General features: G+C 39.5%; 1 protein-coding gene across 15 annotated transcripts in view; it reads left to right on the forward strand.

Moving 5' to 3' along the window:
- Nucleotides 1-14,518, forward strand: part of CSNK1G1 (casein kinase 1 gamma 1) — a 188,717-nt gene that overhangs the window by 134,941 nt on the left and 39,258 nt on the right. For 14 of the 15 annotated variants that reach the window (XR_004383548.1, XR_004383551.1, XR_004383550.1 and 11 more), the window contains 2 exons: nucleotides 7,831-7,982; nucleotides 9,844-10,078. Coding sequence is in view for 12 of the 15 variants with exons in the window: in XM_032864732.1 (XP_032720623.1) it covers nucleotides 7,831-7,982; nucleotides 9,844-10,078 (387 nt within the window). In the remaining 3 variants the exon portion in view is untranslated. Of the gene's footprint in view, nucleotides 1-7,396; nucleotides 7,440-7,830; nucleotides 7,983-9,843; nucleotides 10,079-14,518 lie in introns of those variants that run through there. The other variant, XM_032864736.1, reaches the window with a different exon arrangement.

Consider the following 14,518-nt stretch of genomic DNA (forward strand, 5'->3'; position numbering starts at 1 on the left):
ATCAGTACTAAGAAAAGCTTAAATATGGGTGGGATACTATGTATCTGTTAAAATGAATGAAATGTACCCATGAGATGACAAGAAAAGATGTCTTCTATATAATTAAAAATGAAGTTGCGGAAAAGTATTCTTAGTTATGTGAATTTGTCTAATCTGTTATGGATGTGAACATTTTTTCTTCATATATTTCTGTACTGCTTTTGGTTTGCTGTTACATTTGATTGTTTGAATGTGTGCGTGTGTGTGTGTGTGTGTGTGTGTGTGTATACATAATATATATGTGTATATACATAATATACCTATTATGTATATATAAAAGTTATGTGTTTGTGTAATATATATTACGTATGTGTGTAATACATATTACAGAAACACATTGCTTTTATAATTTAAAAAATAATGCCCAAGTGACCCCTGTTCTGGACCAGGGGCTGGAATTGACAAAGCTCTAGAACTATAGAGAGATAGATATATGATAGGAAACCTGAAAGGGTGGTATTTATGGAGCTGATACAAAAGTAATGGGAACCCAAGGAATGGATAGGACAGATTAAGCTGCTTATGTAATACAGCAGGGGATTTATATCCTAGAAGAGTGACAGAGAGTTGCTACAGAAGGTAAATGTTAATCAAAAGGGCATGTGGTTTGGAAGAGGTAGGATGGGAACAATAGAAAGTAACTTCGGCAGCCACATAAATCTGGAGAGCAGCGAATCTGGAGTCGAGAGATCTGTTTGTGTTATTTGGGCACTCTTTTTACCTAGGAAAGGTCACACAACATCTCTTAGGGTCTCCATCTCATATGTAAAGTGGAGTTTATTAGTATTTTCCTGTTTTCTTCACAGGATGACTGTGAGGTTCAAGTGAAATGGAAAAGGGCTACTTAAGTAAAGAAAAGACCATGTAATTCCAAGTTAGCCTGGACCAAAGTAAAGAACTTGTCTATAAATGAATGGAGTGAGAAAATAAAGGGGTAGGAAGGTGTCATCAGACTGCCTTTGCACATTAGACAAATCAGATGACTCATAATGTTGGTCATTTAACCTGTTTGGATGGGCAGGTGCTTTTTTGAGAGCGGGGAAGACATGGACCATTGTTTATGTGTAGCTTTTGGTGCTATTAACTAAAATGAATAGTATTACATAGGTTCCCAAATGTGGGAACAGCAAGGTAAAACTGTAAAACTGCAGATACATGTACAACTATCATGGAAGAATATACAGAAAAGAGAGCCAATGTAGAGATACTAAAACTCTTCATTACTGGAATCTTCATAGTGGTGGCTTGCCCAACAAAGCATTCTTTTAAAAAATGTCATTCTTATGAAAAACAAACAAGAACTACTCAGAAGTATCAACTGTGTTAGCATGTCCTGCACGTTTAAAATCTGATGAAGTTGTTTTGTTCTATATATATACATTTTAGCATTTTGAGGTATAGGTATTATGCATTCCAAATAGAAAACTCAAGTGGCATTTCATTGAATTGTTTTTATTTATTAATATTTATCCTGCCCTTATCTGCCATATGTTTGGGCCAATGCTAGGCTCTGACATGCAAACAGAATTAACACATGGTAGTAGTCACTGCATTCAGACAGTCTTCTGTTAGTAAGGAAGACAGACACATGGACAAAATGTGTAAGGGGACTGGGGCAGGATTGTCTAGAAGGAGTTCACTGTTCTTGAGTGACCTCATTTTTTTTCTTTCATTCCTTTTAAGTGCTTGCTAGAACGTTCTTAACTTTGTAGTTATTATTGCTCAGGTGTGTATTAAGAATTTGATATCTCTTTTTAGCTTTTGAAACTCAGTAGATACTCTGCATCTATAACTTAATCACAGAAACTGTGAATGCAGTACTAAAGAAAGTAGAAATTTTTCAGAGGCTGGGTTTTTATCCGGTAAGTTTTTACCAGTTCTGAGCTGAGTTAGTCTTTTTGGAAAGACAGAAGATCCCCCACCCCCACCCAACCCCAATACACAGCACACTTTTAAATGGTTTTTATCTTAGATGCTATCTATTACAGAAGAAATCTCTTCTCCCACCTTTGGCTTTCTTTCCTTGCTCCTTTGGATAAATAAAACTTTGACCGTGCTTTGAGGTTTAAGGCCTTGGTAGGGTGTGTGTGTGTGTGTGTGTGTGTGTGTGTGTGTGTGTAAAATAGAGAAACTGTAAAAGCTCAATTTTTGTGGCTCAGAAATGTGAGCTTATTTGTCTTCTCTTGCCTTTCCTCACTTCTCCCACCATACAGATTTGAGCTCATGTTAGCAGCATATGTCTAGCAATACGCAAATTCCCAGGCAGCCTATGAACAAGATGATTATAAAACATTTTTCATTACAGGACAAAGTAATCCTGTTGCTTAATTCTGGGTCTAGCTGTTTTGTTTTTGTTGTTGTTGTTGTTGTTGTTGTTTTTAAGCTGGCATTTTGAGTAGATTCATATGTGAACTTGTTCATACTGTAAGGAGGCATTTTTCAGAGTCAGAGAAATGAGAAAAGGGAAACACGTGTATTGTTTCATATCTTTGTGATGCATTGTTTTCATAGAGTTATTTTCTGAGTTTTAAAGGCTATGCTTTTATTTTCCCCCTTTACTTCTTCCTGTGGAATATAATCCTGTTTATTTCCCTATTCTTTCTGCTTTCTTGTTAGGTGGACTTGTTTAATATTACCATTAATCCTGATGATAATTTCACATGTAAACAGCAATTCCATAATCTCTCACAAATACTAAAGGACATTTAGTAGTTGTGCTAGAAGGTACTACTATGGGACAATTAAGTGTTGGAGAAAAACTGTCCTGTTTTCTGTAAGAATTAAAAAATCCAGCCTTATAAGCAAAAAGAAAAGAAGGGAATTGCCAAGGTCATTATGTCCTTAAAGGTTTTCTCTGGTCCTGACTTTAGATGACAGTCATCACCAACATATACTTATTTTCTACAGAAATATTAATATATGTGTTTTTTTAATCCAGATCTTAATGTGGGTATGGGACTTACTTGAACTTGCTTCACAGCTAGATAATTTAGTTTTTCAAAAAGAATGAAAGGCTAATTATTAGGCAATAATGCGATCAAATTGCCAAAAGCTTTGAGGTGGTTCTATTTCAGTTCTCAGCCTGATGTGCTTTTTAAAAATATCTCTACTTAGAGTAGTTACTGTTCATAATGCATTATGGAATCTTTTTAGCTAACAGCTTGGATGATAAAGAAGCCATTATCCTTGATTTGGTGTGTTTAACCCAAGTTAAATTTATGACAGACTGAAAATTAGCTGTCATGTGGTAAACCTCACTTCCTGTTCTGTGCAACTTGATATGTGTGTGAGCTGTGTGTCCAGCAGGATTTTTTTTTTTAAGATTTTATTTACTTATTTGACAAGAGAGAGATCACAAGCAGGTAGAGCAGCAGGCGGGGAGCGGGGGGTGGGGGGGAAGCAGGCTCCCCACTGAGCAGAGAGCACTCAGGTGCCCCTGTCCAGCAGGATTTATAAGAATGTGTTATTGATGGATGGGAAAGCTGTCTTAAAGTACCCTGCAAAAATGTACAAGATAGGGACACCTGGGTGGCTCAGTGGGTTAAGCCTCTGCCTTCGGCTCGGGTCGTGGTCTCAGGGTCCTGGGATCAAGCCCCGCATGGGGCTCTCTGCTCGGCGGGGAGCCTGCTTCCTCCTCCCTCTGCCTGCCTCTCTGCCTACTTGTGATCTCTGTCAAATAAATAAATAAAACCTTTAAAAAAATGTACAAGATAATATGTACAGGGTACATATAACCTTACAGTTTTGGTTTATAAGAGATTTAACCTGGGGCTAAATAGCATATGATGAAATCCATTGGAAATTTTTCAGGAGAAGAAAACTCAGAATTTACTTCTTTAATTTCCAGGCTTTTATGCAGTTGACCAGTTTAGGAGGGAGATCTTAATTAGTGCTTGATTTCCAGAGCAGATGAGAGATTATGAAACTACTTAGCTTCTGAAATACCATGGATCAAAGAATTCAGTGCATATCTGCCTTGCCCATCTCTCCCACTTTGTTCCCATTACCTCACACTTACTTCTAGGAAGTACCTTATTGCATTTAAGGCTCTGACCTCATCCCTTGTCTTCTTAAAGGGTTCACAGCATCATGTTTATGGATTAAAAATTTCTTAAGCTCTGAATTCAACATGGCTCTGTTGAAGAACAGTGAAATAGAATATACAGTATTTCTCATTGAAATTCAGCCCAGGATAAGTCGTTACTGTGTGCTAATCTCTGATCAAAGAGATAGACTTTAAAAAAAGAGAGAGAGACTTTCTTAGTAGGCTTATATCTATGTCTTTCACCACCAACATTGGCCACTTTATGGGCAGTCATGTGAAACACTGGCACAGAATGGAACTTGCGTGTGTATCTTTCTGTACAGATAGTTCTAATAAATTATGGCTACATCTCCCAAAGAGACTTTCATATTTGGCACATTTTCTGTAATACCTAAGAAGCTAAACAGACAAGTCTTTTATGGGTTGTTTTTTTTTTTTTTTTGAAGATTTTATTTATTTATTTTACACAGAGACAGAGTGTGCACATGCACAAGCACGGGGATGGGCAGAGGGAGAGGAAGAAGTAGACTCCCTGATGAGCAGGGATCCCGATGTGGGGCTCATCCCAGGCCCCCAGGATCATGACTGGAGCGGAGAGCAGACACTTAACTGACTGAGGCGCCCCTGGAGATGTTTCTAACAGACACATTTCTAGTCGACTACCACTACCAGCTTACATTCTAATTTGACCCAAACATATTCTGTATAACATGGAGGCATGCCTCATTCATATGGGTTCTATGGCTTTACAAAGAGGAACCTAGAAGGTAGCTAGAAGGAATTCCTAGCTATTGTCAGAATTTTGGTTTTAAAAGGAAACCAGTCTAAATGCTTCCCTCCTCTTTATAGACGACAAAACAGACATGAAGGAATTTTCAGGGTTGGTAGCAGAATAGATCAAAGACTGACTTGAGCCCTTTCTACAGTAGCATCTTGGATTTAGTCCATCTTTGAGAAAAGCTTCAAGCTACTCAGTAATCTAGAAGTTGTCCTGAGTATCCAAAGCCTGCCAGAGCATTGTTAGGTCTCGGTATTTAATACAAGGAGCAATAATGCAGCCAGCAGGAACTCCTCACATCTTTGAAGGTATAGGTGGAATTATGAGTGATAGAACTCATACATAGAAATTATAGACATCATCCAGAATGCTTTTGTGACTTCTTTGTAAACATGGAAATGTCTGACAAGAGATGCCTAGATGTGTTACTAAAGATTGTCAAGAACAAGATGATTATTTGTCTCATTTAAACTGATCCTTAAGTATTGGCAGCAAGTATAGAAAATTATGTCAGTATTATATTTCTAAGCAGGCCTGACTTTTAGCTTGTACTTCAGAAGGAAGATATTGTGCCCAGATTTGCAATTTAACCAACGAAAAGAATAATATGTTTATTAATTAGGATTAGATTTGGCTATGAGAGAAAATCCAAATAACAGTTCAGTCGAGGTAGAGATAGATTTTTCTTTTGGATTAGAGTCCAGAGGGAAGGGAAGTCCAGCACTGGTTACTTCACAGCCATCAGGGACTCATGTTTTCTTTTTTGTTCCATTCATTCTTGGCACTATCTGATATCCTCAAGGTGTCTAGTGGTTCTAGATGGCTTCTGGAGCTTGAGCCGTTGTCAAGGGCGGGGGACTACTTCCAATTTGAGTTGGCTACCATGAAAGAGCTTTTCTAGAACCATCTGCTTCTGTTTCACTAGTCATTCCTGTTATCAAGGGAGGTTGAAAAGTTAGAACTGGGCAGATTGCTATTCTCAATAATTAGAAATTTTGTTATTAAGTAAGAGATCGTGGACACTGGACAGGCCACTAACAGATCTGCCACAATCTGTTTTGAAGAATATAATATTTACATTAGGAAAATCAAATTTTAGTGACATCAAAAACTATTATATAGGATGTAAATTTGAAAAATCCCCAAACTACTACCGTCTACCATAGTCTGATTAATAAAAGCAATGACTGTCTATGGTGGTGTTCTGCTTTGGATTTTTCAGCAGGACTTATTGGGAACAGCTATGAGGTTTTGTGTATTTTAAATAAAACTGAAAAATGAGTTCAGAACAACAGGGGAAAAAAAGACACTTCAAATTAAATCTTGTTTCCTTTTAGAGATAGGGAGAATCAAAACAACCACAAGGACAACTGAGTGGATATTTACGGAGCTGGCAGGAGCAGAGTATACTACATTCGATATGAGCTAGGGATGAACATATCAGAACACTTGAGTTGCTTTGTACGTAGATGGAACAAGAGACTCTGTAGCAGCAGTACATGCAAGAGGCATGAAATAGATGTCAGAGCAACAAACCGTACCCACTCCAGATAGACAAGATTTATGCTGGGGACAAGGATGGGCATACTGGGCTAGAGGTTTAAGTAGTAAGTATTATCTAAGTCCATTTGGGCTGCCGTAACAAAGTATCACAGATCGGGTGGCTTATGAAGTCAGAAACGTCTTTCTCACAGTTCCAGTGACCGGAAGTCCAAGATCAGGGTGCCATCATGGTCAGGTTCTGACAGAGACCTTCTTCTGACTTTTTGCTGTGTCCTCACACAGTAGAAGGTGTTAAGGAGCACTGTAGGTTCTCTTGTATAAGGCACTTGTCTTAGTCACAAGGTTTCTCCCTCATGATCTAATCACTTCCCAAAGCCCCCCCTCTTAAAACCATCACATTGGGCAATTAGGTTTCCAACATAGGAATTTGAGGATGGGGGTGGGGGGGACATAGGCATTTAGATTATGGCAGAGAGAATTCCCTCTGCTTGTATCGCGCAGGTACATAGAAAGAGAATGGGGAGATGGAGAGAATTTTGTTGTCTAAAAAACTTGTAGGCAGAAGCAACTGCAGACCATGGTATATATAAACATGTAAGATGGAAGTGCTTCTGCTCTATGAGACCAGATTTTTAAAATGTTCTGTAGTCTTCGTTTGTATCCACCACTCACATGGTGCCATTTAACACTTATTTACTGAATGCCTCATATTTACAATACACTTTAGAGAGGAAATTCATTCACAAGTTGCCACTTAGGTGAGAAAGTCTAGATTTTGGCATCTTAGAGCTATGAATTTCAAATCTGGGGAAAGCCCAGCTTTTTTTTTTTTTTCCCTTCCTTTTCCTTTCAGAATTACTTACAGTAACCAAACCCTGTGTGTTGGCTTTGCCCCAGCTGATAGAAAACAGGAAAGTACAGAGACTCCCTGTGAGAAGAGGGTCAGGCTGCACCCTCTGTGACCTCAACCCTTCAGTCTGAGTTCTCCTTGGGGCAACAGCTGCAGACAGCCCATATGGCATTGGCAACGAGCATAGGGAGCGCAGATGAAACCGGCTAATGCACCAGGGCCAGGTGGGCTGGCTTTGAGCGCAGTGAGCTGTCTTTTGAACCTTTTATGACAGTGCACTTTCGGGCCTCCTTGGGGGAGAATAGTTTATGCTCTGATCCAGTTAATGGATCAGGGACCATTCTCTGTCTTATACAGCAGTGGAAATACCTTTGTCACTCTGGTATAAAATAGCTGCTTATTTGAGGCCATTGTGCAGTGGCTCGCCTTTCCTGCCCATTATTAGTTCCCTTTGAAGATGCTCTACTCAGTTTAGGTTCTCCAGGAGGGACTATGAAAGAAAATGGAAATCTCACAAATTGTGCTTTCTGTATTTCTACTCAGTGCTGATGGAGCTATCTCACATTTTGGGTTTTGTGTCCCCCACTCTGTACCCCTTTTCCCCTCTGCTTGCAGGTGAAGGTCTTCCACAGGTGTATTACTTCGGACCATGTGGGAAATATAATGCCATGGTGCTGGAGCTCCTAGGCCCTAGCTTGGAGGATTTGTTTGACCTCTGTGACCGAACTTTTACTTTGAAGACGGTGTTAATGATAGCCATCCAGTTGGTAAGTTGGCATTGCTATTCTGCGGAAAGATAGATAGATCCCCCAGCTACACCCTTGAGACCCTTTTAGTGCTTTCTGGCTGTAGTAACACCTAGTGAACGCACACTCAGAGGCTTGATGGCATTCTAGGAAGCAGGCCTGGCAAAAAGGGTTAACCCAGAGAAGTCACACTGCATCTTCTGTGCTCTCTATTTTAAGAATTTGCACCTTGGAGCAATACCCTGCCCTTAAGTGAAGTGGAAGCATTATAATTTAGATTGAGGAGAAAGAGGATGATTAGGTAAAATTGTACAAATGCAAGTAATTTCCTTGATGTTTTATTTATAGGTTCTAAACATATGGCTGTAAGGTTCTGTCCTCTCCCCTCACCCTTGCATCCAACAAAGGATTGGTGATGTAAACCACTGCCCTAACAATCAGATTCCAGAGTGCTGTGACCAAGAACCTGTCTTAGTTCTCTGGCCTCTAGTTCTCACAGAGACTGGCAGAGCTGAAGAGACAGCTCTCTCAATTCCAGCCAAATTGCATACCAGTGCCAGTTCAAGAGTTAAGGCAGTTCTCAACTTTGAGGAGTTTGTCACCCTCTCAGAGGAAGGATGCAAATGGTCTTTAATGGTCTGAAATGGTGATGGTCTCACCCACTTTGCAGTAAAAGCTTTGAAATGTTTTTTTAAAAAAAAAATGACCTTGACCTTGACTTTTGAGTCCCAAATTCAAATGCCTGAGCTTCCCTTTCTATGTTAAGTAGAGAAGAAATAAAACTTAGAAATAAAACTTAACGCAATTTGAAATGATTTTTTAAAGATTATTTATTTTAGAGACAGAGAGAGCAAGTGCACATGCACAGGGTTGGAGGGGACAGAAGGGCAGAGGGAGAGAGAGACTCCTCAAGCAGTCTCCCCTCTGAGCACAACGTGGGACTTGATCCCAGGACCCTGAGATCATGACCTAAGTGGAAATCAAGAGTTGGCTACTTAACCAACTGAGCCACCCAGGTGCCTCTGAAGTAATTTTATGATTATTATTTTGGGCTTTATTTACTTTCACATAAAAACTGCACTTCTACCTCCTCTGCTGATTAGCTCTGGGAAATCAGTCCAGTACTAACTTCTCTGGACCTTACTTCTCATATTTTTGCAACAGAAAGAATTAGGTTGGGGAGTCGTGTCTGATTGAGGATAGGAAGGTGTGGGCAGGAGGTGAATGTGGCAGTGGCACCTGTCTTCACAGGGCATCGATCTATTCTGATATCCTGGCTGGGGATACTTCTCGCCTCTCAAATGTGTGCTTTCTGCAGTCAAATGCTCTACCCCTGAGCTATACCCCCTTTGCTTCAAATGTGTGCTTTCTGGAGTAGCCTAAAAACACCTAATTCCCTTCATCATTTATAAATTGTAACATTATGAGATAAAACTGTATATTATCATTTTAGCTGAACAGTGCTATCCCACTTTCATTTATCTCGATATTTTTTTTTAAGATTTCATTTATTTATTTGAGAGAGAGAGGGCATGAGAGGAGAGAGGTCAGCAGGAGAAGCAGACTCCCCACTGAGCAGGGAGCCCGATGTGGGACTCCATCCTGAGACTCCAGGATCATGACCTGAGCCAAAGGCAGTCACTCAACCAACTGACCCACCCAGACGCCCCGATATTTGTTATGTATATATTTGTGTCTATTTTCTGGTTTATAAGAGTGAAGTATCAATATTTTCTAGTTTGTAAGAGTGAAGTGAAAAAGAAATGAGTTTTATTTTCATTTCAGTAGTTAAAACGTTGGACTGATAAAAGAAAATGTTTTGATGTTTTTTCCCCTAATAAACTTCTTTAGGATGTTTTCATTGATGTGTTTTCTCTTTTAGCTTTCTCGAATGGAGTATGTGCACTCAAAGAATCTCATTTACCGAGATGTGAAGCCAGAGAACTTCCTGATTGGCCGACAAGGCAATAAGAAAGAGCATGTTATACACATTATAGACTTTGGACTAGCCAAGGAGTACATTGACCCTGAAACCAAAAAACACATACCTTACAGGGAGCACAAAAGTTTAACTGGAACTGCAAGATATATGTCTATCAACACGCATCTTGGCAAAGGTGTGTTTATTTTCTGCTCCATGAAATGGGCAGGTCTTTAAAATAACTTTTTTTTTTAAAGATTTTATTTATTTGACAGAGAGATTGAGAGACCAAGAGAGGAAACACAAGCAGTGGGGAGCTGGAGAGGGAGAAGCAGGCTCCCCTCTGAGCAGGGAGCCTGACACAGGGCTCGATCCCAGGACCCTGGGATCATGACCTGAGCTGAAGGCAGACCCTTAACGACTAAGCCACGCAGGCACCCCCTTAAAATAACTTTTTTAAAAAAAATTTATTTTTATTTATTTATTTTTTTTTTTAAGATTTTATTTATTTATTTGTCAGAGACAGAGGGAGAGAGAGTGAGCAAGCACAGGCAGACAGAGAGGCAGGCAGAGGCAGAGGGAGAAGCAGGCTCCCTGCCGAGCAAGGAGCCCGATGTGGGACTCGATCCCAGGATGCTGGGATCATGACCTGAGCCGAAGGCAGCCGCTTAACCAACTGAGCCACCCAGGCGTCCCTAAAAAAAATTTTTTAAGGATTTTATTTATTTATTTGACAGAGAGATCACAAATAGGCAGAGAGGCAGGCAGAGAGAGAGGGAAGCAGGCTCCCTGCTGAGCAGAGAGCCCTATGTGGGGCTTGATCCCAGGACCCTGAGATCACAACCGGAGCCAAAGGCAGGCTCAACCCATTGAGCCACCCAGGCACCCCTTAAAATAACTTTTTATTCCAATAATACTTTTGTCCCCATTGTGCGTTACAACTTGTGATTCTTATTGCTTCACAAGGCAGGTGATTTTTATACTTGAAAAACTAAGGTGGTAAGTTAGTGACTTTCCTAAGTATCCTGTTGACAACTTAAACATTTTTAATTCTTTATACTCTTTCCAAGTGCTTAGTTTCTCAGCAGTGTGGGCACTTGAATTTTTGTGTTAAGATGGTAGCATTTTAGTTAAGTCTGATGATGAATTTGGTGTTTACGTATGAATGACTGCCTATACGACAGTCCTGAAAGGACCTGTATGAATCTTGCATTGTATTCAGGATAGACAATTGGCACAAATATTGCTAAAAGCGCTAATGAAGGCAGAAGGCCTTACTTGTAAGAGGAACTAAACCAGGGGAGAATATTTTAAGAGAAGTCTAAGGAACAGTGGGAAGGCCAAATAGACAAGGCCCTGGGCCCCTCTCTAGCTTCTCCAGAAAAGCTTCCCTTTTTATCTATTTTATATATGAGCTTCCATGGAAGATTATGTTTGAAGAAAAGGTTCCAAAGTGATTGAAAAAAATGTTTGAAAATCCCTACTCTTGAGAGTAGACATGTAAACAATATTATCAGATTCCATACTCCTAGACATAGCTAATTATAGTGGGTGTTTAAATATTAATGAATTTTTGTACACTAAGAAGTGTTTTAAAGACTAAATGGCTACAAAGTTGGCTTGTTGAGTAAACTGTGTGGTATTCAGATGAGGATTCTGGTGTTAGGAGTAAAAATCATATTACAAAGTGATACAACTTGAATTGAAATCATGAATGCTGTCAGGATTTTTTAGTAACCATATGGAAATCTTCAATTAACTAAGTATAATTTTTTTCTTAATATTTTATTTATTTATTTGACACAGAGAGAGAGAGAGCAAGAAAGGAAACCCATGCCAGGAGAGAGAGAGAGGGAGAGGGAGAAGCAGGTTTCCCACTGAGCAGGGAGCCTGATGTGGGACTCAGTCCCAGAACCCTGGGATCATGACCTGAGCTGAAGGCAGACACTTAACAACTGAGCCACCCAGGCGCTCCTAAATGTAATATTTTAAAATTAGACCAGAAGGTCCCCTGCCACTTATTATCTGTGTCATTTTGGAGAAGTTACTTAATCTTCCTGAAACTTATCTGTAAAATGAGAGTAATATTTCACAAGGGTGTGTTTGTGGGTTGAATGAGTAATATACGTAACACAGGTCTCTTGCATAGTGTTCAATATTCCCTCTTCCTTCCTTTTTACTAAGAGACAGAGTGTTGTAAATAGTAAAGTCATGATTATTTGGTTTAACTGACACACTCTAGAAGTTGTTTCAATGCCTGCTTACTAGGCACAGCAATTTGTGTCTGATTTTATTATTCTTGTCAGGAAAGGCAAGAAGAGATAAGGGATGGCTATCTGTGTTATGTTTGTATGAGGTGCAGGGTAATGGTTAAAATGAAGGGATACAGGGGCTCCTGGGTGGCTCAGTCAGTTAAGCGTCTGCCTTCGGCTTGGGTCATGATCCCAGGGTCCTGGGGTCGAGCCCCACATCGGGATCCCTGCTTAGCAGGAAGCCTGCTTCTCCCTCTCCCACTTCTGCTGCTTGAGTTCCTTCTCTTGCTGTGTATCTCTCTGTTAAATAAATAAATAATCTTTTTTTTTTTAAATTAAAAAAAAAAAAAAAAAGGGATACAAATCCTGGCTCCTGCACTTAAAGCTATGTGATTTGGGTCCAGTAACCTTCTTCCCTCGGCCTCAGTTATCTCATCTATGAAATGGGTATGATAGTAATGCCTTATACTGTAGGATTCTGAGAGATAAAGTATATAAAGTGTTTAGCATAGTGCCTCATGGTAGCAAAGTCTCTAAATGATAGTTATTTGACAAAGTAAGTTTTAAGCATGTATGGCCATTAGACTGGATTCTTTCATCTCTTGGTGTCGCCATTCCTGCTGGAACTTTGAGTTTTTCTCTAAACTTGAATTTCCTGAGTTCCAGAGTTTTCCAGGTCACATCGAACCCGTCACTGTATTTTGTCCTCTCCATAGTACAGAGAATACATATAGATGGCTCTCACATGCCCTTTAAACTCTGGTCAGGGTCTCAAAGCAGAAAGGTCTCCATAGGAACTTGAATCCTGATTTTTAATAATACAGAAAAAGAGAAGGGTGTCTTCAAATGACTTGGAGAGAATTGCCTATTAATTTTGTGAGGGAGAACAAGGGAAGAATCCTCCTAAACCTGACATTACCTTGTCAGATTAGCCACCTCCTGCTGATTAAGGTAGCCAATTTTGATCTTATATTCTTTAATGATTGAAATAAGGGTGAGAACACTGGGTCACCTAGCCCCTTTCCTCCAGTAAAGAATATTTGACCTAAAATCAGGGATGTCACACATGTAAAACCAAATGTCTTTCTGAATTGTTGAGAGCAGGCTTTTATGGTGTGGAAGAATTCTGTGTCCTTCTGGCCCTTCTAGGACAGCCCCAGGACACTTAAAACCTTTCTTCTTTGAAAGGGAGAATTATCCTTCATGAAAAAAGATGAGGGCATGTGGAAATGCTGGATTCAATGAATGTGGAGTTTTCAAAGAAGTATGGAAGCAAAGCATGACTCTGGTTTTCACTTTTTTTTTTTTTTTTTGGAAAGGCCTAAATTATCGTAGATTAATTACTAATGTCTCAAATTGCCACAGATTAATGACTTTAGAATTTTAGAACTGGAAAATGACTTTTCAGATTATCTAAATCAACCAGTGTATTTTCAGATGAGGACTGGGCCCAAAGTAGGTGACTTAGCCATGCTTAATTTCACATGGATCAAATTAATGGAAAGAGTGGGCCAGACTCAGGTGCCATTGTTCTTCCTATTATTCCATATTCCACAGCTACTGTTCATGTGCTCAGTATTTGGAAAACCACTTTATTAGTTATGCCAGTGGGTTTACATGTGTTTTCTGTTTGTTTGTTTGTTTGTTTGTTTTGATGTTTAAAAAACCAAAACCATTTTATAATGGGCTTTGCTGTGGAGAGAAGTTGGGCTTTTTTTCTGAAGTTCTGATCAGTATTGAAAATGTGGAGAGTTTTGCCCTCTAGTGTTCGACTAGCAAAAGTGCAACCATTTGTCCAGTGAATTTTTATCACAGAGGGGCCTCATGATAGAGGAAGCAGATGTAAAAATGGAAAGGCAATGAGTAGGTGTGATACAGTATGAGAAACTGCAGGGTGTGGTTCCTCTATCTGCCGTGCTTTGTGGGAGGCCTCAACTCACCCTGCTTGTACTTTCTTTTTTGTTGTGTGTCTTTAGGTTCGGTTAACAAACTCTTTTCGTCTAACGGCTTTTTGTTTTCTATTATATATAAAATTTGTTGTAAACCTCAGGCAAGCATGTAGACAAAAGCTTCTCTTGGCCTTGCTGTTTTATTTAAGTCTTTTAGAGATTATTTCAATTGATTTGCATCCACTCAATTTTATGTTATTTATCTCTCTTGTCAGGGTGCCTCCCTTTCCCATTAGCGACCACCTTGCCAAAAAACGTTTTTAAACCATGATTTAGAAAGTTGCCTTTTCTCTCCCCATATGCCTGTAGAGTTCTATTCACTCCTTTTCATGCACATTTCCCATAATTGGAGGCAGCTCTTAAACATATTGTACTTTTGTATTTTGAGCTGAGTAGCTTTCCCTGCCTCTTAGATTTTCTTTTCTGTACAAAGAA

Source organism: Lontra canadensis, unplaced genomic scaffold (genome assembly GCF_010015895.1).
Source record: "Lontra canadensis isolate GAN:19392208 unplaced genomic scaffold, GSC_riverotter_1.0 scaffold28, whole genome shotgun sequence".
Classification (NCBI taxonomy): domain Eukaryota; kingdom Metazoa; phylum Chordata; class Mammalia; order Carnivora; family Mustelidae; genus Lontra; species Lontra canadensis.